The sequence below is a fragment of the Cydia pomonella genome, chromosome 12 (assembly GCF_033807575.1).
Source record: "Cydia pomonella isolate Wapato2018A chromosome 12, ilCydPomo1, whole genome shotgun sequence".
Classification (NCBI taxonomy): domain Eukaryota; kingdom Metazoa; phylum Arthropoda; class Insecta; order Lepidoptera; family Tortricidae; genus Cydia; species Cydia pomonella.
Window position 1 is genome coordinate 18321267 of NC_084714.1, and position 22906 is coordinate 18344172.

At 37.9% G+C, this 22906-nt stretch overlaps 2 protein-coding genes across 6 annotated transcripts in view; one reads left to right on the forward strand and one right to left on the reverse strand.

The window, feature by feature from the left end:
• Nucleotides 1-180: 180 nt before the first annotated feature.
• On the forward strand, nt 181-3703 carry LOC133523763 (mucolipin-3-like). The gene has a single exon (XM_061859486.1). It carries the CDS (start codon nt 409-411, stop codon nt 2206-2208), a length of 1800 nt encoding a protein of 599 aa, XP_061715470.1. The 5' UTR covers nt 181-408; the 3' UTR covers nt 2209-3703.
• A 5619-nt stretch (nt 3704-9322) lies between these two features.
• LOC133523764 (facilitated trehalose transporter Tret1) overlaps nt 9323-22906 on the reverse strand; it is a 68127-nt gene continuing 54543 nt past the window's right edge. For 4 of the 5 annotated variants that reach the window (XM_061859490.1, XM_061859487.1, XM_061859489.1 and 1 more), the window contains exons 2-3: nt 13562-13661; nt 9323-12494 (exon numbers count right to left, since the gene is read on the reverse strand). In XM_061859490.1, the coding sequence (XP_061715474.1) occupies nt 11140-12494; nt 13562-13661 (1455 nt within the window). In that variant the 3' untranslated portion in view covers nt 9323-11139. Of the gene's footprint in view, nt 12495-13561; nt 13662-14390; nt 14659-22906 lie in introns of those variants that run through there. The other variant, XM_061859488.1, reaches the window with a different exon arrangement.

Genomic DNA, 22906 nt, shown 5'->3' on the forward strand with positions numbered 1-22906 from the left:
CCAAAAACAAGTGTTATCGGTTTATTTTCTGAGGTTGGCGAACATGGTGCTTGGTAGTGCTATTTGTATTTATCTGTGGGATGGAAATGGGTGAGGTGAGGTGAGGGAGAGTGACCATTGGTGGGGTGTCACCGTGACAGTTTGACAGGACGTGATTTACTTGCTTCATTTCGATTGTGCGTGATTGAACATTGCAGTGTTAAGTGTCAAAGGAATCAGAAAATGTAATGATTATAATTGAACAACAGAGGACACATTTCAATTAAATCATATCCATAATTCTACATTATTTTGTCAGTGTGAGAGCCGTATTGATCTACTTATGGATCGAGCTTTATGTCTAAACAAAGACAATAAAGATTCATCTGATATTTGTTTACTTGCGTAATTATAATAGAAGCTATTGCAATGGAAGATATAAGCTCATCGCCAGAAGAGCACACAGCTTCTGAAGGAGAGGAAGCTAGAAAAATAACCAGAGAATCACCAGGAAATCACAATGATCAAGGTTTTCCTCGGGCGACCTCTTCCGCGAACATTTCACAGTTAGAAGAAAAAATGCGTCGTAAGCTGCAGTTTTTCTTTATGAACCCGATCGAGAAGTGGCAGGCCAAGCGGAAGTTTCCATACAAGTTCATCATACAACTCATCAAGATAGTACTGGTGACGTTTCAGCTATGTTTGTTTGCTCACAACAGATACAATCACGTCAACTATACTGAAGATAACAGGGTGAGCTTCTCACACTTATTTCTCCTTGGCTGGGACTCTACGCGCGAAATCAACGCGTACCCGCCCGGCGCAGGCCCATTGGCCGTCTACAAATTGGACGAATTCTATAATGCCCTGGACTATGCTTACGCTGGCTACTATAATCTATCCAATGCCATTGGACCATACTCTTACAATGATGAAAATAATAATCCACCCCCTCCAGTATTCTGCCAGTTCAACTACAAAAGAGGTATTATAAACGGCTTCAATGAAAGTTATGAATTTAATGCAGAAATAGTGTCCTCATGTGTTAATTTCACTAAAACTGAAGGGCTCTTCAGCTCCCAAAACTTCATCAAAGATTCAAACTTAGAAGTTGATTTTGCATCTTTAGTTAGAGCTGAACTAATGTTTTCTATTAAAACTATAAACTTCAGAGCTGCAGGCCCCATAACTCCACCGGACTGCTTCCGATTTGATGTTGCTATAGTTTTTGACAATGAAGACCACGATGGTCAAATGTCTTTGAGTTTGGAAGCCGAACCATATAAACTAACTTGTAAAGGAGACAAAGAATATGTGACAGACAACAAAATAGATCAGATATTACGAAGCATCCTCAACATCCTAGTTATTTTGATTTGCTCTATGTCACTCATGCTGTGCAGTCGGGCAATTTACCGAGCTCAACTTTTAAAAGAGCTTACAGTCCAATTCTTCCGACAGGCCTACAATAAGGAACTAAGTCTGGATGGAAGACTAGAATTCCTAAATGTTTGGTACATCATGATCATTGTCAATGACATCCTAATTATCATGGGCTCATCCATCAAGGAGCAAATAGAGCGCAACCAGTTCACCAATGACCAATGGAATGTCTGCTCATTATTTTTAGGCACTGGAAACCTGTTGGTTTGGTTCGGAGTACTAAGATACTTAGGCTTTTTCAAGACCTATAATGTCGTCATCCTAACATTAAAGAAAGCTGCTCCTAAGATATTCAGATTCTCAATATGTGCACTCCTCCTTTATGCAGGTTTTACTTTCTGTGGTTGGTTAATACTAGGACCTTATCACATGAAATTCCGTTCACTTGCTACCACCTCTGAATGTCTTTTCTCTTTAATAAACGGAGATGATATGTTTGCTACGTTCTCAGTCATGTCCAAGAAATCCCACTTACTTTGGTGGTTCAGCCGCATATACCTGTACTCATTCATCAGTTTGTACATATATGTTGTTCTGAGCTTGTTCATTTCAGTCATTATGGATGCATATGACACTATTAAACAGTACTATAAGGAGGGTTTCCCTAAGAGCGATTTGCATACGTTCATGGGTGCTCCGCGGTGTGACGACGTGTCATCGGGCCTTTACCGCACTCAGAGTTCGTCATCCCTCAATGCTACTATGAATTCATTGTTTTGCTGTAACTTCTACAGAAGTGCATACTCTAAGATAGAAGGGGGCGGATCCGGTTTAAACCTGTTGTAGATAAAGTTAATTAAACCGTGTTGTTATTAATGAATGTACATAGTATATTATCTGTGAATAGTATTTATAAAGAGTGTCAATATAATAATAAAAAATCATACTGTTCGTCTATAAACAATCTCTAAGAGAACCCATAAGAAAACTTGAAACAGTGGCAATGGTTTTAAATTTAATTTAATTTGACTTCTCTAATCACTACAAGATAGTATTTGCTGTTTCAGAGGCATGAATTAGCGTTTAACATTGGCACTGTTTATAATTGCCTAGTCTCTGATTATCTATAAGTGTTTGTATGATATTAGATATTATCTGTATATGTCGCAATCATTAGAAATTAGGGCAGTTATGAGGTAGCTTCGAGGCTGATATGTTGAAATCCCAAAGTTAACCTTTAGAGGGTTTACATTTACAGTCAATTGCAGATTTATCTAAACTGTCAAAAGAGCTCAAACTATCTGCATGTACTCGTAACACTAATTTGTGTAGATACAGGTATTTTCTGCTGACTGTACTTAAATTTAGTTACCAAAGGAAGATTATTTCTTGCCTATCTTAGTCAAATTAAAATAGTGCATAGATGAAATACCTATATCTATGAACAAAAATATAGTTTTTAAGAATGTAAAAATGTAGTTCAGATACCTACTGGTATCATATTTTTAACATATTATTGAACGTTATATTACATTATATTAGACATAACAAATGAATATATTTATTTTATATTCAATAATACACATAGTTCCATCATTATCATGAATTATGGTAGAAACTTAACTTTTTATATTTCCTCATTTAATTTTATCCATATTAGGTTAATTCCTATCTTCCATTTTTGTATTGTGCATGTTTTTTTATTGAATAATACATATTAACATTTATTTCCTTTTCAATAAAATAAAGAATGTTTTTGCACGATTCACCACCTTTTTGCATATACATAGAGTCGGATCGAGCTAAGTTGGTTTGATAGCCCAGCCTGTGCAAGTGTTAAGTAAACATCTTCATTTTAATAGAAGTTTGATGCTTAACACTTGCACTATCTGGGCTGTCAAAATCGCTGCAAACTTAACTTGGTCTGACTCTATATATGTATTTTGTTTAATGTCGCTAACAATAGTTCTAAAGATTGTTAGCGAGACTTGGTGAAAATAACTTACTTTTTAATTGTAAGTCATCATTTTAGTATAAATATGTGTTTGGATGGTACAAGCAATTTTAGTTTTATTTTTGTTAAAATAAAATTCAAGATAGCTTTTCTACCTACCAGTAGTTTAACTTTATTTTAACAGGGTCTTCCCCAAAATTATCACATATTTTATTTTAGAAATAGAGAAAGAATATCAATTAATAAACACATTATTATAAATGTATAACTCGCTAATTCTTCAAACTAGAGCATGTAATGTAATATAAACGTACCGAACAGAACAATGAGAAAGTCATATTTATGTATAATTCTATACATCTAGAAATATACCTATTTTTCTACCTACCAATCTGTGTTTGACTATGGTTAATGTTACGTATGCTACTGTATGCATGTACTTATAATAAGGTGTCATTGCGAATAAACGTCAGTGCGTATCTGAGCAGCATTTGTTTCACTCGTTCCGTTCCGATATATAACAGTGGCGACGATCTACCCGCGTGTTTAAAAAAAGTGAATAGTGGTGGACATGAATTCGTCTCAAATCGGGATTTTGACGAATTTTGACCACAATACACAAACGTGGAAAGTGTATAAAGCGCGTATACAACAGTGGTTCATAGCTAATGGCATCGATGAGCAAAGTGACGCGACAGGAACTAAGCGACGGGCGGTGTTGTTGAGCGCACTCAGCGATGCCACTTACAAGTTGGCATCAGATTTGGCATTGCCGAAAGATCTCCAAGTTGTTCCATTTGTCGACATATGTTCGCTTTTAGACCGTCATTTTACGCCAACAATTTGTGGATTTCACGAGAGATTTAAATTTTATTCGGCGATGCAAAATGAAGGGGAGACCTACCCCCAATATGCGGCAAGACTTCGCGGCCTAACGGCAGAATGCGGGTTTCTAAACGTGGAGGAGGCATTGAGAGACCGATTTGTAATGGGAATGCTTCCAGGATCGGAGCGAGAAAAATTATTCGCTCAGAACCCAGCTGATTTGACTCTTTCTAAGGCGGTGGAGCTGGCAGAAAGCAGACGATGCGCGCGCGCAGGGGCAACCTCGGTCAACGGGCAGGAGCCGTCGAGCGCTAATCAAATGTTCGCGATGACGGCGATGACGGTGAGTGCCATTGCTATAATATTCGCTCAACATCAGGCGAGCCTATGACAACACAGGTTCATGTCCATGGCGTACCAATGAAGTTTGAGGTCGACACTGGCTCAGCGGTGACCGCAATATCAGAGCAAACGTATTTAAATTGTTTTAAAGATGTGGCATTGTCTAAAACCCATAATCGCTTGGTATCTTATTCGGGTAATAAAATGCATTGTTTAGGAATCGTGCGGTTACCATTTACGTATGCAGGCAAAACCAACGTATTAAATGTGCACGTGATTCGCGGCGGCGCAGGGCCCTTATTAGGTAGGGATTTTATATCGCTAAATAATTTGGAATTGGTACAGGTTAACTTCTGCGAACAATCAATTAACTTTATTGATCAGTTGCATTCAAAATTTCCTTCTGTTTTCTCAGACAAGCTGGGAACGTTTAATAAATATAAAGTAAAACTCAATTTAGTGAAGGATGCTCAACCGATGTTTTTTAAAGCACGACCAGTGGCTTTTGCTTTACGCGATAAAATTGATAAGGAGTTGGACCGGCTGGTTAGCGTAGGTATATTAAAACCGGTTGAACATTCGTCATATGCATCCCCCATCGTGCCCGTCTTGAAGCGAGACGGGTCGCTGCGCCTGTGTGCGGACTACTCAGTGTCTATCAACAAACAGCTAATAGTGGAACAATACCCGTTGCCCACCGCCCATGAGTTGTTCGCTAGGTTGCACGGAGGTCAACAGTTCTCTAAGTTAGACCTTTCTCAGGCGTATGCGCAGTGTGTATTAGATGACGAATCACAAAAGGTTACGTGTATTAATACACATAGAGGGCTGTTTTTATATACACGTCTTGTGTTTGGCTTGGCTAGCGCCCCAGCGATATTTCAAAGGGTTATGGAAGGGGTTTTGGCCGGTATGGAGGGCGTCCTATGTATGTTGGACGATGTTTTAATTACCGGTAGTGATAAGACTGAACATTTAGCCAGATTGAATGCAGTTTTAAAACGTTTGCAGGACGCCGGATTAACACTTCAAAAAACTAAATGCGAGTTTTTTAAGGATGAGGTGGAATATTTGGGCTATGTAATTAGCAAAGAGGGATTAAAAAAGTCACCCGCTAAAGTAAGTGCCATTCTAAATGCACCAGTACCAAATAATGTAAATAAACTACAATCCTTCCTTGGTCTCGTTAATTACTATAGGAATTTCGTTCCGGGGGCATCTACGGTACTTAGTCCGCTGTACAACCTGTTGCAAAAAGGTAGTAAGTGGCAGTGGAATGCGGAACACGATAATGCTTTTAAGCTAATCAAACAACACTTGGCTTCAGATCAAGTGCTAGCGCATTTTAACCCAAATGCAAAAATCGTGGTCACTTCAGATGCGTCCCCTACTGGCCTTGGGGCTATTTTGAGTCTAATTGGGGATGACGGTTTAGAACGCCCGGTTTCTTACGCTTCGCGCACGTTAAATGCGGCGGAAAAGAATTACTCTCAATTACAAAAAGAAGCAACAGCGATTATATTTGCCGTACGTCGTTTCCACCAATACCTCTATGGTAGGACTGTGCCGTTCGTTCTTCGCACGGACCATAAGCCGTTAACCACCATTTTCGGGCCTCACCGTGGTATTCCGGAGGTATCAGCGAATAGGCTCCAGCGCTATGCGATGTTTTTAAGTGCTTATAACTACACTATTGAGTACATTCGCAGCGCTGATAACAGTGCTGATTATCTGTCGCGGGCGAGCGTAAACAATGATGACTCACCTGCCGGCGCTGGCCACACTAAGGGCGGGGCACCAGTGTGTATCGACGATAGGGCATCGTACATAAATTTTGTTGCTGACAACAGCTTACCTGTTACTTCTAAGGTGTTGCGTGAAGAAACTGAGAAAGATCCTTTATTAAACCAAGTCATAAAATTCATTTTAAACGGATGGCCAAAAAAATTAACAGTTCAGGGTATTCAACCATATCTACTCTGTAAAAACGAATTAGCATGGGAGGATGGAGTAGTTATGCGGGGACATAAAATAGTAATACCAGAAACGTTAAAATCTAAAATTTTGTCGGAGTTACATAAGTCGCACTTGGGTATTGTTAAGTGCAAAGCAGAAGCTAGGAGTAGGATATGGTTTCCCGGTATTGATAATGCCATTGAAACTATGATAGGCAGTTGTGATATTTGTAACCAGTTGAGACCATCTCCGCCGCGCGTTCCACTTGCAGTGTGGCCATACCCTAAGCAGGCATTTCATAGGGTGCATATAGATTTCCTGGGCCCGATAAATAATAGGTCATATTTAGTATTAGTGGACGCGTACTCGAAATGGGTTGAGGTGTATAGTGTTAGTTCGACCTCAACGGCTGTCGTTATATCAAAACTATATGAATTTATGTCACGATTCGGATTAATTCACACGCTAGTTAGTGACAATGCCACATGTTTTTTGTCTGACGAATTCCGTGCGTTTTGCGCTGCGAATGGAATATCGCACATAACTTCTCCCGCCTACCACGCGGCCAGCAATGGGCAGGCGGAGTCTTACGTTAAGGTAGCAAAAAAAGGCATACGCTCTTGTTTAATGTTTAGTACTAATCAAAGGAAAGTAGATGAAAACCTATGCAAATACCTATTCGATTATAGGAATTCTGTACACGTTACTACGGGGACTTCACCTGCCCAGATCCTATTCGGCCGCAAACTTCGTTCGCGCTGGGACTTATTATATTCCCCGCCACTATCGCCGTCCTCGTCCCACACTCATGTTAAAACAGTGGAGCGTAAACAGTGTTCACAGAGTAAATCCTTTGGGGGAAAAAAACGGCCATTTTTTAAACCTGGTGATTATGTAATGTATAAAAAAAATTATGGCAATAAAAAATTTATTTGGAACAAGGGTAAAATAATAAAACAGATAGGCAGAACAATATACTTAGTTAAGGACCATGTTACGTTAGTGCAAGTAAAAAAACATGTAAATCAACTGGTACCGATTAAAGGAGTGGACGTCAACAGATTCCGTTACCCCAGTTATCAAAGTTTAGATGAAACAGAAGAACCCTCTGTCAACAACAGTGGTGCTACCAACGAGATTGAGTCTTCTTCACCGGTGGCCAGCGGTAGTCATGAGCCTGTCTCGTCTTCGCCAGCTGAAAGGGGAGAGGAAAATGGTACCTCGGACGGGTCCACCCAGGTTGCTACTTCAGGCGGAGAAGCTGAGGGATTCCTTGAGGTCTCTGACGACAACGTTCAGCCGCAGCAGGTAGCTACCCCCGCTGACCAGAGTTTAAGGGGCGGTTTGTCAGGCATGTTGTTGCGTCCACTTCCCCGAACAGATTACAAACCTTTTTATTGTATGAATTATGCGAAACTGTAAATTAGATTAAGAAGCTTACTCTCCATTAAAAACGGGGAGAAATGTTACGTATGCTACTGTATGCATGTACTTATAATAAGGTGTCATTGCGAATAAACGTCAGTGCGTATCTGAGCAGCATTTGTTTCACTCGTTCCGTTCCGATATATAACAGTTACAACCGATAATATGTCGCAAAATTCGATTCCATAAATGAATTTAAATTTAGACATTACCGTTTTTACAATAAGGTTGCAATTTATGTTGCAGATTTCTGAAAAACGCCGGGGCGGTAATCAGAGCTGAATTGTGCTAGTTCTACTTCACCTAGTCATTATCAGTTATTTTAAATTAAATCTTAATGCTTTGAGACAAGGTCTAATTTGTAACAGCTTAATTGAACGAGGTACCCTCACAAATTACTGTGCCCGATACATGCAGAGTTGAACGACTCGTTGCATTTGAAATTCGAACCTTTGCTCCAGATCAGAGCCTTGGTACTCTAGGTAGGTATCTTTATTATGATATGATTGCGAAAGAGATTGTCGTTACAGTCTTGGTAATCTATCTATAGCCACCCAATACGCCAGTAATATGTACTTGATGATATGAATTTTCTTGAATTATCAACTGAGATTGACGGAGGGAAAACCTGTTCTCCTCTATAGAACATTGATTGATTTTTTAATTGGTTTCTGTTCTATTCTCATTTCTCAACCGATTATCATAAACTTTTGTGAGCAGGTGCGATTATATGGATATTTGTCGATTCAACTTTCGGAGATTTTCCAAAATGGGGGTTCGCAAGGTTTACAGCCCAAAAGACACTAATTAGTCGACTGCTTAACAAACTTATTGTAGCGTGCCGGCTTAGGTCCCGCGGGGTAATTGCAATAAAGATAGTTTTATGCAATTATAAACGAATGAATAAGTTGATTTATTCAAGCAGCGACCGGGTTACTTAAGTGAATCAATAGGTCTGTATCTATACGAATCAGCTTCAAGTAATTTTTAATGATGAATGTCTCACCTACACCACGAGGCAACTTACTTAAACATACGTAAATAAATATACGTAGCTCGTAGGTACTTATCGTTCGTGTCATCTACGATGACGCACAGATTTGTCAAAGCTAACCTTTAATAACATGACAATACGAGTCATGCACGCGTCGTCATGAATGACACGATCTATATAATATTATTATGCATTTTCCATCGAAGTTTGGTCACCAAATTCAGTATAAATACAGGCTGATACTTAAATGAATTGGGGAACAAAACAAGCTTACATATGGCAAACGGAAAACATAGCACATACAAATGAGGTGTCACGTGAGCGTTGCCGACGATCAGTCGTATCTACCTCTGAAGTAGGAAGGTAGTTTTCGTAAGATGAATTACCTCAATAACTGTATACTTACTTAAGGCAGGTGAGGCAGACTCACACGGTTTATTTTCAGTTTAAATAATACAACAGAATCATTTCATATTCATCATTTTAATTCTGTAAATAAATTGTAGTTAACTTACATCTAATTAAATTAACTCACAGCATGCAGCTACTAACGCAGGTATAGTCACATTAACGCTAAAGTAACTCGCAAATAAATCTCAAAATTTAGGCAAATAACTAAAACCATAGTACAAAAGTATTAAATCGTTTTCATAACTTTGAAAATAGTATACATATTCAAATTGCAAGTGTTTGTTGCTATGGCAAATTGTATTGGCAATTGTACAACTAAAACGAACATCGATTTAAATAGTAATTCTTAAACATACCATCAAATATTTTTAAAATTAGGCCAATGAGTCAAGATAATAAGTAAATAAATACTAATATTGAAGTCGATTAAAACGTCAAAGTTGATTTTGACTCGTTGGCTATGTTTTACATTGAAAACATGTTAAAATTCTTAAATGCACAATAGTGTGAAACATACAGAATTAAAAGTTCTCTTTGAGCACAATTTTCGCTTGGCTAGGGTGGTAGTTAGGTGTGAGCCCATAGCGCCATCTATGTATTTTTAAATATGACTTTTCTTCACTTTTAGATACAAAGAGCGGCTACACAGTTTATTTAGACACTGACAATTTTTTTTATAATATTTATGAATATAAATTACATAACTATAATATCATTCACTTCTGATCAACAATTCATTATCGTATAAGGTTTAAATATTTTCCTACTAGCGTAATTGAAATATAACTTTATCTCAAAATATATTATTATAACAATACCTTTCCTCTATATTTATATAAAAACTACAATGAAAATTTTCACGAACATTTCACGTTTTTTTAGGATTTTATAATTTGCACGTCATTTTTACAATTTATAACAATCTAGTGAGTAAACTGATTATATTTGTGTATTGATATTTGATGATATGGATGTATCGCCGTGATGCACAGCAACGAGGTGGTTTGGAATGATTGCTACGCGGTTCCTACGGCCTGCCGTTGGTCTTTTAAAGCTTAGCTTAACGCAAAAACTATTACTAAATCCGTTCAGTACCTAATAGTTGTTTGTATTCATAATAATTATAAAGGGTAGAAGAATTCGTTATAAAACTTTGCGTCACGTATAGTAAAATAACGCCTACAGGTGTCTGATCTCTGTCAATGTTCTTAAAGCCATTTTCTTTTACTTGACTTGTTTAGAAACAACTCATCTCAAAATGGACGTATCTTGGCTAATATTTGGGTAAAACAGCTATTTTCTCATCTATTATACAATTCATAAGTAACACACAAAGAACTAGTTGTATTAACAAAATTATTGCTTTTTGAGGCTAGAAACAACCAAATAAGACCAGAGAAAAATGAACTTTACAAACAACCGAATTTCATATTACACACCATACAACTGACACAACCAGCAAGCTGCCAAACATTCAAACAACATACAATATATATTTCAATAATAAATACTTTAAAACTAAATAAATTCAACATCGGACTTAATTAAGCGGCCGCGGCGCAGGGGCCAAGGGGACAAGTCTTTGGTACTCGCACACAATAAATAAACGTCACTTAAAGCATTCTTGGCCAAAGAAGCTTAGATCCACTCACATCTGATAAAATCGTAACCTTAAATGCATTGATATATATTATTTCTCAGTAATTACATTTAGAAATAACATTTTTGCCATAATATGATCACCTGGGATTATTTTTTAATAAGAATAATTCAATATGTCCCTAAGCATTTTTCGAGATTAGTTCAAACTAAGAGTGGTCTTTAACGGCAAAACGCCTCAAGGCAGTACAAAACAGTAAACTCAGTCTATTTATTTCTTCTCCTCGCATTGCCGCGGCTCCGCGCCGAGCAGCACCTGGATCTCGTCCTCGCTGCGGCCCTTCGTCTCCGGCACCACGAAGAAGATGAACACGAAACCTAGCAGCATGATGCCAGCGAACAGCCAGAACACCTGCCCTCGGCCGATGGAAGCGTTCAGGGAATTAAAGGTGCTGGTCACGGTGAAAGCGAGCAGCCAGTTGAGGGTACCCGCGGTCGAGCCGACGAACGCCTTGATATCGATAGTGCACAGCTCACCAGCCATCATCCAAGGAATAGGTCCGAATCCGAGCGAGAACGCTATAATGAAAAGGGATAGCGCCAGCAGAGGCAGCCACGAGATCTGCTGCACTAACGGCGCGTCCGCTCCATGAATCGCTTGCAAGAAGAAGAATACGCCCAGAGCGGTCGAGCACACGCACATGACCAGTGCGGACAGGAGCAGAAGAATTCGTCGGCCGAGCTTGTCAACCACGAGACTGGACGTGAGGGTAGCGACCACCTGGATGATGCCGATGATGATGGTGGCGATGGCCGCCGGGATGGCCGCGCCAGCCGCCGCGAAGATGTCCGACGTGTTGAAGATCACGGCGTTGATTCCGGACAGTTGTTGGAGTAACATTAGCGAGTAGCAGATCAGTAGTGCCTTCAACGCAGTCCTCTTAGTTATAGCGTTGGTAAAAGACACTGGGTTGTTTCTCGACTCTTCGGCCTTCGCTCGCATGTTATTCAGCTCCGTGTCGACGTCGTAGTTCCTGCCGCGGAGTCGGATTAAGGCGTCGCGCGCTTCGTCTGGGCGATTCTTCACGACCAAGAAGTTGGGGCTCTCTGGCATGAAGAAAAATACCACGCCGAATATGATAGGGATGAAGGCGCAGAGAACGTTGAACACTAATACGGAGACGTAGCTTCCCACTGCGTAGGCGAATAGGATACCGACAGTTACCATCAGTTGGAAGAAGCTTCCGAGCGTTCCTCTGATGGAATCCTGTGCGATTTCGCTAGTGTACGCCGGTGCGGTGACACAGAAGGCTCCTCCGGCTATGCCGATGATGAATCTACCCGCCATCAGCATACCTATGTTCGAAGCGAAGATGATTAGCAGCCAGCCGATGGTGAAGGGTATTACTAGGCCCAGCATGGTTTTCTTCCGGCCTATAGAGTCCATTATGAGGCCTATGGGGAAGCAAACCGCCGCAGCGCCGAGGTTGACCATGGAGGAGACCCAGTCGCCCTGCGACTCGGAGACTGAGAAGTCGTAGTCGGTGCTGTTCTCCTGTTTGATCTTGAAGATGACGGGCGACGACCAACCCAGCATGGTACCGGCCGCGAGCGCGCCCAGGGTCGCTGGAAATGACAAATTTAATTTGAAATACAAATCCTCTTTGTACAGCTACTTGAAACTTGTACTTAAAGTTACATTAAAAAAGGTACAAAAAGAATATTTATAAAATAAAACGAAGGCTATACGCAGCTCGTAATTATGTATATCACCCGCATTATATATTGAAACACTCAATGGCAAAATATGGTGATAAAATTTATATTCATAGCATCATAGCCATGTGTTTTTCCATGTAGTAGGTACCTAAGTAGCCATTTTATTATGAAGTCTGGAAAACGTTATTATGACGACTAATTTTCTCTAAGAATGTGATATTTTGCCGTTTTCTTTGTCCGATTCAGTCTGTTTTATTTACTATTTGTAGATTAACAGGGACTTACAAATAAACAGAAATTGTGAATGCACTTTTACTGCACAAAATTTTTACTATTAATTCTACGATTACAAATGGACATTACAAAAAAATTACAAATCCCCAAGTTCAATCAAGAGAAAAAACAGTAACATCCGTGACATCTGGCACCATCCCACTTATATATCACATTACCCTTTCAAAGCAATTGATGAGATATCTAGTTAATGTAATGTAACCAACAATAAACAGTCACTTATTATGATCAATGAGCAATAGATATGCACTTTGCCCACAGACCACCTCAACTACCTACTAGACAGAAGTGTATCTAGGCTGTCATAGTATATAATGGTATAGAATACAATACAGTTGTGAGGCTGAATCGTAGCATTTCAATTTCACAAGTAAAAGTGCACTCTTTGCAAATGCTTCATAATGCCGTCTGTGTAGTCTGTGATATGCAAAAAAAGTTCCACAGACAGGGTGTGTGGTTTGCAAAAAGAGGTCAGTGTTTGGTAATTTATATGAAATAATCTACAGTTTACAACATTATTAAATCAAAATTACTTTTTCCAATATTTACAATATCTGTGATGTATGTGTTTTGGATGTGAGTGTAATTTCTTTTTGTTCTGGTAGTAATTGTTATGCCATGATATAAATTAGTAACTACGTTAGCAATGATAGTGCTGTTGTAGTAGTATGAGTAAATACCTGCTAGCGCAGCGATGTACTGCGGCAGCTTGCGACCGGTGTCACGGGACTCCACCAGCACATCATGGGACACGCCAATGTTTGCCATCCCGTCTGAGCGCTGGAATTAATGAAAAATAAAAATTAATATCATGATCATGTGTCCTGAAGCATATTCTGATTATAATGAAAAAAAAATCATTCTCTTTGGTACCTTTGTTTGGTTTGAATTTGGAACCCATTTTTAATCTAGTTAATAGTATGGTTGAAGTCTCGACAAATGGGAATTTCCATATCGGCATATGTTTGCCAGTATGAACAAATTTTACAACTACTGGCAAAGCTTAAAAGTAGATTGACTAATATCAGATGCATAAATGCAGTTTTCTAAGCTACTTTGTTGTATCATCTCTGAGTAGATTTTAGCTTATAATTTATATTATATCTATCATTGCATAAATAATTTCATTTTGAGAATACATATTCAGTGTCTCAATAAATCGTCTTAATTTTTTTACTCTGGTATTTAGTATGTAAAATATTCACAAACAATTTTATCTAAGAGATAAGAAGATAAATTGGAAATGTAACATCAAAACACAAATTGGCTAGTAATATAACTTCCAGTTGTTGAAAACAGGTATTAGTCAGAAACATAATCTATTCTGTTTGTGCTACTTATGTTCATTGAAACCCAATAAAGCACTTCATGAAAACAATGCTATTGGAATGACCTAGAAAAATTGTTCGTGCTTAATGAATTCACAATAAAACCGTGGTAATGGAAAAGATAAAAAAAAAGGTTATAATATAAGTTATGGAATCTTCCACGGTCTAGTGGCGCTAATACCTCATTTTGGATGATGCTGGGTCCAGACACTGCGGGAATTTCAGACAAAAGTGGCTGCGTCTCAGAATCAACAACATGATTACGTCTAAATAGAGACGATCTCATTTTAAATGGATAATTGTATAAGCACTGTGAAACAAACGTCCATAACGTGTATTTGCTTGATGCAAACTGTTTCTTTGCGATTGCACGAAAATAAAATTCACAATAACAAAGCTGACTGTGTTTGTGTTGTGTTTAAGAACACAGATGACTTTACTTTCATTATCTGTTAATGTTGATTTTAGCAACCAATGACGAGCTGTCAAAGTGACCTTGTCAATGACGTTGATTGCATGTAAAGATAAAATTTCACAGAGCAGAACATTACTGGCAGAAAAACGCCTCTGAAGCCACAGTTGGCCGTGTACTAGGGAGTGACTAACTAGAAAACCGGTATTTTTATTATTTGTATGTTGGCAGTGAAAATGCGCAATAATGCAAATGCGGGATGTTATAAGTTTGTCTGTCTAGGGCACCGTAGCTGTAAAACGGGTGAACCTATTTGGATGCGTTGCTATCGGGATTTATTTTTCAAAATATAGCATAATAATGTGTTTCCGGCAAAAAAGTGACGCAAACCAAAATCACCACGGACACCGTAATACGCCTACAAAATTGTAATAGCAATAAACGTTTGAACAGTTTGTAAAGCCAGTAATTTCTGGCGCAGGAAATGTACGATTTCGATCTATTACATTAAAACTCGGCATTTAGCATCATGGATATTTGTTTTTATTTTTCACATTTATTGGCCTGCAATCTTCGTGGAGTAACTAACTAGGTGTGTGAATTACTCCGTGAAGATGAGGTAGCTACCGAAACAGGAAAGGGGACGACCGCTTGTCCATACAAACGTAGTCTCCATTTGCTTCTCTGGATCTGGATATTAACGTCATGAAAAATATTTTTACACCATTTTTGATGTATATCAACCACAGCCCTTCGTTAGATTTTTTCGATTTTTTAATTATTATAAGAGTTAGAAGTTTAAAATTTGTATAGAATGTGTTTTTCACTCCTTACTCTTATAATAATCAAAAAATCTAACGAAGGGTCTTGGGCATGGCTGTGCATATACATCAAATTGTGTCATCAATGGCTTCAATGGGGACTACTTATGTATGGAAACTTGAAAAAGCGGTTTCGGGGCGGTCGTCAACTTTGTCTTTAAGCCGCAAAAGAAACGGAGGGCCTACCACGAACCACGTTCGACGTGTTGCCTCCCTATCACACTTACATACGAATTCACAAGTGCAAGTACGTACATACGTATAAGTGCAAGTACGTACGTACGTACAAGTGCAAATACCTACCTACTACCGTCCCGTGTAATTTTAAATACAGCGGCCATTTTCATTAGTACCGTTAACGATTGCAGCAGCATGTCCAGCCATATTTTTAGTGTTTTATGTAAATACATTTAAACACATGGGTATAAAGTAGTGTTTAGACTTAATGTTTAAGTACTTTGTCAACGGCGTCAATAGCTTAAACAGAGTTACATTCTCGTGATCGTATAATTCACAATTTCAACACGGGACGTAAAATTAAGTCTGTAGGTACGAGTGATGTAGCTAGATTAATATTATAGCTAGTGTTGCTTCTAGAGAACTGGTTTGAAAATAGGTTGTAAGACTTGTAAGAAACGTATTTTGGCGAAAATGGTTTGCATCATACATAGGGTTGCCATTATTCGGAACTGATACGGGACAATGGGGAAGTAACGGCGTTACGGGGGCAAATATGTGTTCACATAGCTTCAACTCGCATAGATGAGGAGAGAAGTTGTCAAACAGATATGATTGTGACCATTTATATAGGTATTCTGCAGCGGCATTAAAATACGGGACAAAAACAGAGCGGGAAAAAATACGGGACGCGATGCTTAAGAGGACAGGGGACGGCCGCTTCTCCATACAAACGTAGTCCCCATTTTCCTCCCTGGATATTGACATTATGGAAAATATTTTTACATAATTTGATGTATATTAACAATAGCTAAGTATGCCCCAATTTTTTGATTATTGTAAAAATTAGAAGCAAAAAACAGTTTTCATACGAACTATTGAATGCTCCTAACTCATATATATTAAAATTTGAAAAAATCAAACGTAGGGGCATAGCTGTGGTAGATATACAAAGAACTGTGTTAAAATATTTTCAATAACGTTAGTATCCAGAGAGGAAAATGGGGACTACGTTTGTATGTAAGGCAACCCAGGTCAATCATACAGTAGGTTCAGCTTATGGCTCAGTTATGAGGCACCTGATTCCACCTTATATGGATTGTTGGAACTGCCTTATAGAATTTGTATATAGGTAAGTACTTTAAGTATACATGTATACTGCTGTCGGTGCCGAGGGAGAACGTTCAGCTGTGCAAACTACCGGATTATAGAGCAGGGTGCCTAGTCAAGATACCAATCGTTCGGCCGCCGACTGATGCGTATATATATATATATATATATATATATATATATATATATATATATATATATATATATATATATATATATTAATGTCTCTCTTTTTTTTATATACTACGTCGGTGGCAAACAGAGGCAACTCCAGAGGAGTTACATGCGCGTTGCCGACCCTAAGACTCCGCACCCTCGTTGAACTTTGGCAACCTTACTCACCGGCAGGAACAACACTATGAGTAGGGTCTAGTGTTATTTGGCTGCAGTTTTTGGATGAGTCGCCACGAAAACCACTGCCTGCATACTGCATTTCTACGCATACACATAGCTACTTATTATATATTAGAGCAAAGAATTATTGTCAGGGGAGACATATGCAGCATAAATACGGTAGCTGAACACCTTACCCTAGGTCAGAAGTACCCTAGTTTACATAATGTCTGACTGCTGATGCCCAAGGGGCCTAGCCAAGATTCCAATCGTCGATAGAAAACTCCAATCGATACTTAAATAATGTATGGATATATTCATGTGACTTTTCGTATCATCTGTCGTATCGTTTGTCGATGTACGATTATCTGAACGATGAACGATGTTTTGGCTGCCGGGTGGGCGCACGCACTTGACATTGGCATTGCTACTGCGCCGCGTCGCCCTTGACTCGGTCATTAGAGCCAGTTCACTTTGCTATGTAAATTAATAGTAACAACCTAGGCTACATCATCTAGGTGTTCCTTTTAATATTTTCGAAGTATCTACGCGGGAGCTAGTATAGACTCTCGTTAAGTACGTACTTACCTAGATTTTGTTTGCGATTTTCGTGGCGACTCATTCAGAAACTTTGTTAAAATGTTACCTAATTATAAACTTATAAACATCTCGTATAACATATTCATTTTTACACTTTTAGGTATATTACGTCGTTTTCATTTCAGGTTACTTATGAAATACAGTGTTTTTACATTTACAACATTTTAAATAGCGCGTATACTGGTCGCGCGAATTACTGCACAACGAAAAATAAGTTTTTGGCAAAAAAATCTTTTTTGGTACAAGAACAATTCTAAAAACGTAAAACAGGTTTTTTTTTAGGCAATCCTGAAAAGTTACGAGTTTCTGAGAAAAATCAAATTATGACTAACGAAAATGCGCACAAACAATACATTATGACTTAATACTTTATGGGAAACAAGAGACCCGTTATGTTCCATCACGCTTTACATTGTAAATAGAAATATTAGCGTATAATGTATTAGATATGCAATATGAACTTTAATTACAGGTCGTTGCACAACCCAACTATTCATCCTTTAGTGCAAGAATTAAGTTATGTATGTTAATGTAGTCAATTGAATACCATTCGCAGTATTTATTGAAATATTATGAGTACTATGTAGGTAATCTAGCGTATAGGCATCGTATAACATAGATTTTTATTTTTTTCCATTATTACGACTAACGCGGGTAGTTGAGCAACAGGCACGCTTCTCGACTCGTGACCATTATTAGACATTAGACACAGCATAGCACGTACATTTTCAATTCTATACAACGCATTATAGGGACTGTGACGTTTATACAATAAATGTGGTTTTGCGAGGTACCTACAAGTCGACACTCCGTTGGGGTGTGTCATGGCGGGCAGGTGGCTAGGCAAGCACACGATCACAATTTGTATTTTATTTACCACCTTATCATACAACGGAGTTAAGACGTCACAGGCCCCTAGTAGGCACCTACCTATACCTACGAGTACACTGCTGTCCAAACAGGCTTCCTGAAGATGGCGTGTCGTTAACAGATTAAATAAACAGGTAGAAATATACAGGAACAAATACCTAGGGACTCCGTGCACACTAAAGGTGGCAGTCAGCAACCTGAAAGCCTTGCTAGGCTTCGTGGAGGAGCTGGGGTGGTTAGAGTAGCGCTACCTCGATTTCACGAAAAATAGGCACAATGGTTGTCGATTTGAGGAAAATGCCCGGAAGCACTAACTAACTAACATATTAAGTTCATGAATGAGTCACATAAGTTAGGTATCATAATTTCATAATATGTATACTGTATACCTACTCGTATAAGTGCCATAAGTGGGGGTAATAACAGTTGACAAGATAGCAAGTGGCGACTGAGGACGAAATTATCTAACGATTTTATGAATTTAATATATCTTCAACTAGCATAGGAATATATGATTGAAGTCTTCCGGGTTATTAAATCCCATTGTGTACCAACATGAACAACATACGTGGAATACGCATTATGTGACTTAGGTATCATATGATCAGTTAAAGCCAGACTCGCAAATTGGGCACTTCCTTGGTACGATGCAAAAAGAATTGCCTTTAACTACTATCTATTTTGGGTGGATAATGATGTTGCTGGTACCGCGTCTAGTCCGAAATATTTTATTTTTAGGTAGGTTGAAAATTCGAATAAAAATGTGTTGAAATTGATTATAATTGTACCGTTCCAGGGAATCAGAGGTAAAGGTAGAAAAACCATGCCACTTTCGCGCTTAGGTACAACCGATCACTATCGCATTGGGAGACTGTAAAGATAGCTGTAAGATATATAAAAAAAATAGTCGCTAGAAACGATAAAAGTGATTATCATGCTTCGTGGTATTTGTGTATTGGTGGTAATATAATCGTTTATCTTCTAACTGTTGTCTAACTTTCGCCTAATCCCCTTTACGTAACTTAGACATAAAAATTCTCCTCTTTATCTGTTGTTATCGTTTTTTATGAATATATTGTATTATTGATGCCTATCATTCCAATACATATATAAATAATAAAATTATTACGTGAATAGTAATAAGTTTATGGACGTTATAATTCATATTAGGGTATAAGTACACACACGATGTTGACATGCATTTTTTTAACCCCCGAGACAAAAAGAAGGATGTTACTCGTATATGTTTGACGCCAATGTCTGACTGTCTGTCTATGCCATCGTAGCTCTCCAACGGACGGGCCGATTTCGATGCGGTTTTTTTTAAACGTGACTATGTTTCATAGAAATCGATCCAGCAGTTTGAGGAGCATCAGCTCTTTTCCAAAATGATGTAAAGCATTTTCGGCATAAAATGGATTTTGTTGGCATATAGCGTAGGGGTTTTTAAATTTTTTAATATAATGGTTATTTATTGAGAAGTGTTAAAATTATTATTGTAAGTAGGTAGGTATTGTATTCCATTGTATTGTACCACCTATTGTAATTTTGCTTCTACAAGGTTTTAGCTTTTCTTCTAAAACCCATAATGACAGCCGTTAACTTCAAGTAGAAACTCGAGGGTTACGACCTCGTTTGATAACGAGAGAATTTCGCAATCACTCACTCGTCTACAGTTTTAAAACCTCATGATAACTGTTCAAAACAACATGCAGAAATCAATAGTTGTATTTATATCCTTTGACGATTGTTGAACGTTTCTTTTGTTACGGTTTTCTGTGAGGTATTTCCACAGAAGTGAAACGACAGCGAAAGCTTTGGAGACGTTTTCAAAACGTGACGCGTTCTCAAAAGAAAGGACTTTTACTTATTTATGTTACTGCCTAGTATGCGCACTTGAACGTTATGATTAAACGGATAACGGAACGGAACGGATAAGCTAGTTATAGTAATCATCTGTATATATCCATTATATATATTGTTATTGTAAATAAATACTTTTATAAAATTGAAAAAAAAAAAAACGGATATAATTTTGAAAATAGGTAGTTAGCTGTTTAGGTTTGCTCTTGAAATTGTTCGACGTCGTAATTCTAAGAAGCACTTACCGCGAAAATCGAAGTTCGTCAATTGCGGGCAATTTTCTCTGTTACTCTAATTACATCTTAGTGAGATTAAAAGAGAAAGATCCCCGCAATTTGCGAATACCGGTTTTTGCGGTAGGCCCCCTTATATTTTTAACCTCTTTATGACCTGGATACAGAGTATTTAATCTTCCACAGGTTCCTATCTATTTTCTACTTAGAAATAATATTTTTTGGTGCAATATTCATACATTTTTCTTGTTTATAATTTGGTCTAAGTATCAACGACCGACGATAACGGGATACAATTAAGTATATTTACCGATGAACTGGATCCAGCACACATGCCCCCTCCCATAGTTCCGCTAAACACTCCTACAGTCCCCCTAACTACGATTGCCCCGGCCAGAGCGGGGGCCCCAAACACAGCCGCGGTCCCCAAAATCCCCACATCCGACCCGAACTGACCAAACATTGTAAACACTTCAATACAATATATAAAAAATACTTTTATATTTCTCAAGAACTCTTGACATTATTTTCAAGATGATATCGGTTTCAGACGCGATTACAATAGAAATGTAGAAGTTTTGACACCGCGATACGAGTATGAGATGTGGATTGCAATGTTATGATGTTTTGTGTGAGCACTTTTAGGGATCCTTAGATCCATACATCCAACTAAAGACGCGGTATTAAGATTTCTATTATCTGCGACAGGGATCGGAAACCGGTATTTTTTGTATGGGAACGAAAACGGTATTTTTTCGTTCTTTGTTAATTATTTCCTTTCTAATTGGGCAATCTAATAATACGAAGTCGTTATCTAAAAACACAACCGAGTCCTATATTTAGAGTATAAAATAAACCGAAATATATGTTTATTTCAAAGTTTTTCCAAAAAACCGGTTCCGATCCCTGATCTGCGATCGGACATTCCATTTTGAAAGTTAAATGACTAAAATAGATTTTACCGCAACTTGGGCTGGACATGCGTTCCAAAACTTATATAAGATTTATATAAGCATACTGAAACGGTGGAAAATAGGGATAGTAAATAAAAACAATGCTGCAACTGTAAATTAAGTTAAAAATTCATCAATCGCGTTGTCGCTATCATGAATTTCTCATTTTATTAAATTAACTCGTTCAAGAATTTCCAAGATTATTATGATTCGATTCACAGTATTTAGGGTGTTTGAATATTTGTACCAAAATAATATATTTTGGCGAATAGATTTTTTATTGTTTATTTAAAGTTATACATTTCAAAGGACCTAGGTCAACGGCACCAATCATGGGACATTTAAGAGATAATTTGGAGTATTTTTGATATTTCACCGACGCCTGCAAAATGTCTACCTCTATGCGTTAAAAGTTAAATGTCCTATTCGTACTTTATGTTTTTGATGTATTTAATTATAGATACTGCAATTGGTTTCAATATTATTAACAAACTAAATACTGCAATTGGTTTCAATATTATTAACAAACTAATACTATGTATTTTTGCTCCAGTTATGGGATGTATGGCGCCATTAATTTTAAAACTAACAAAAATCAATGAAAAATAACCTGAAGCATCTCAATGGCTCTTGTATACGGTAATATGTTAATATAAATACTTTTTTTACCGAATTTGTCTATATCATCCCATTACTGGTGCCAGTCCCATTACAGGGGTGGTTAGTATATAGTGCCTACGTCAATCTCAGGATTAGTTTCCAAATGGACCCTAGGCTCCTATGAGCCATGGAAAAATGCAACCGGGACAACGCAAGGAAGAAAAATAATTTATACCTACATTTTAAATAAGAAAAAAAGTTATCTATAAAACTGTCAGTCGTGATCGAAACCGCTCTCCGTTATCACCAAGTTGAGATTAAATCGTATCTTTACTAGGTAAAGATTATACGCGTTTTGAAATCTGCCTATTATAATGTGTTAAGTACCTATTATCAGTTGATCTGCAGTGAAATATAAAAGTATAGCTGTACATTATAGAATTAGGGTAAGGTTAAAAATAACACTCGAAATTCGTCTCCAACTGCCGTCTTCTCGCACAGGTTTCTCGAACTTGCAGAGCAAATTTCAATTGCGCAATAGTTTTATAGGTAGTTTTATAGTTGATTCACGAAAGGTGGCGCGAATTTTTAAGTGAGATTTTTGATAGTCCAGTACAAATCCACGCCAGCTGTTTGAATCAACCTATTTTCTATAAATAGGCAATATACATTGGGAAATATATACTTAATAGTACCTAAAGTTCTAAACTCTTACATTTTCACAA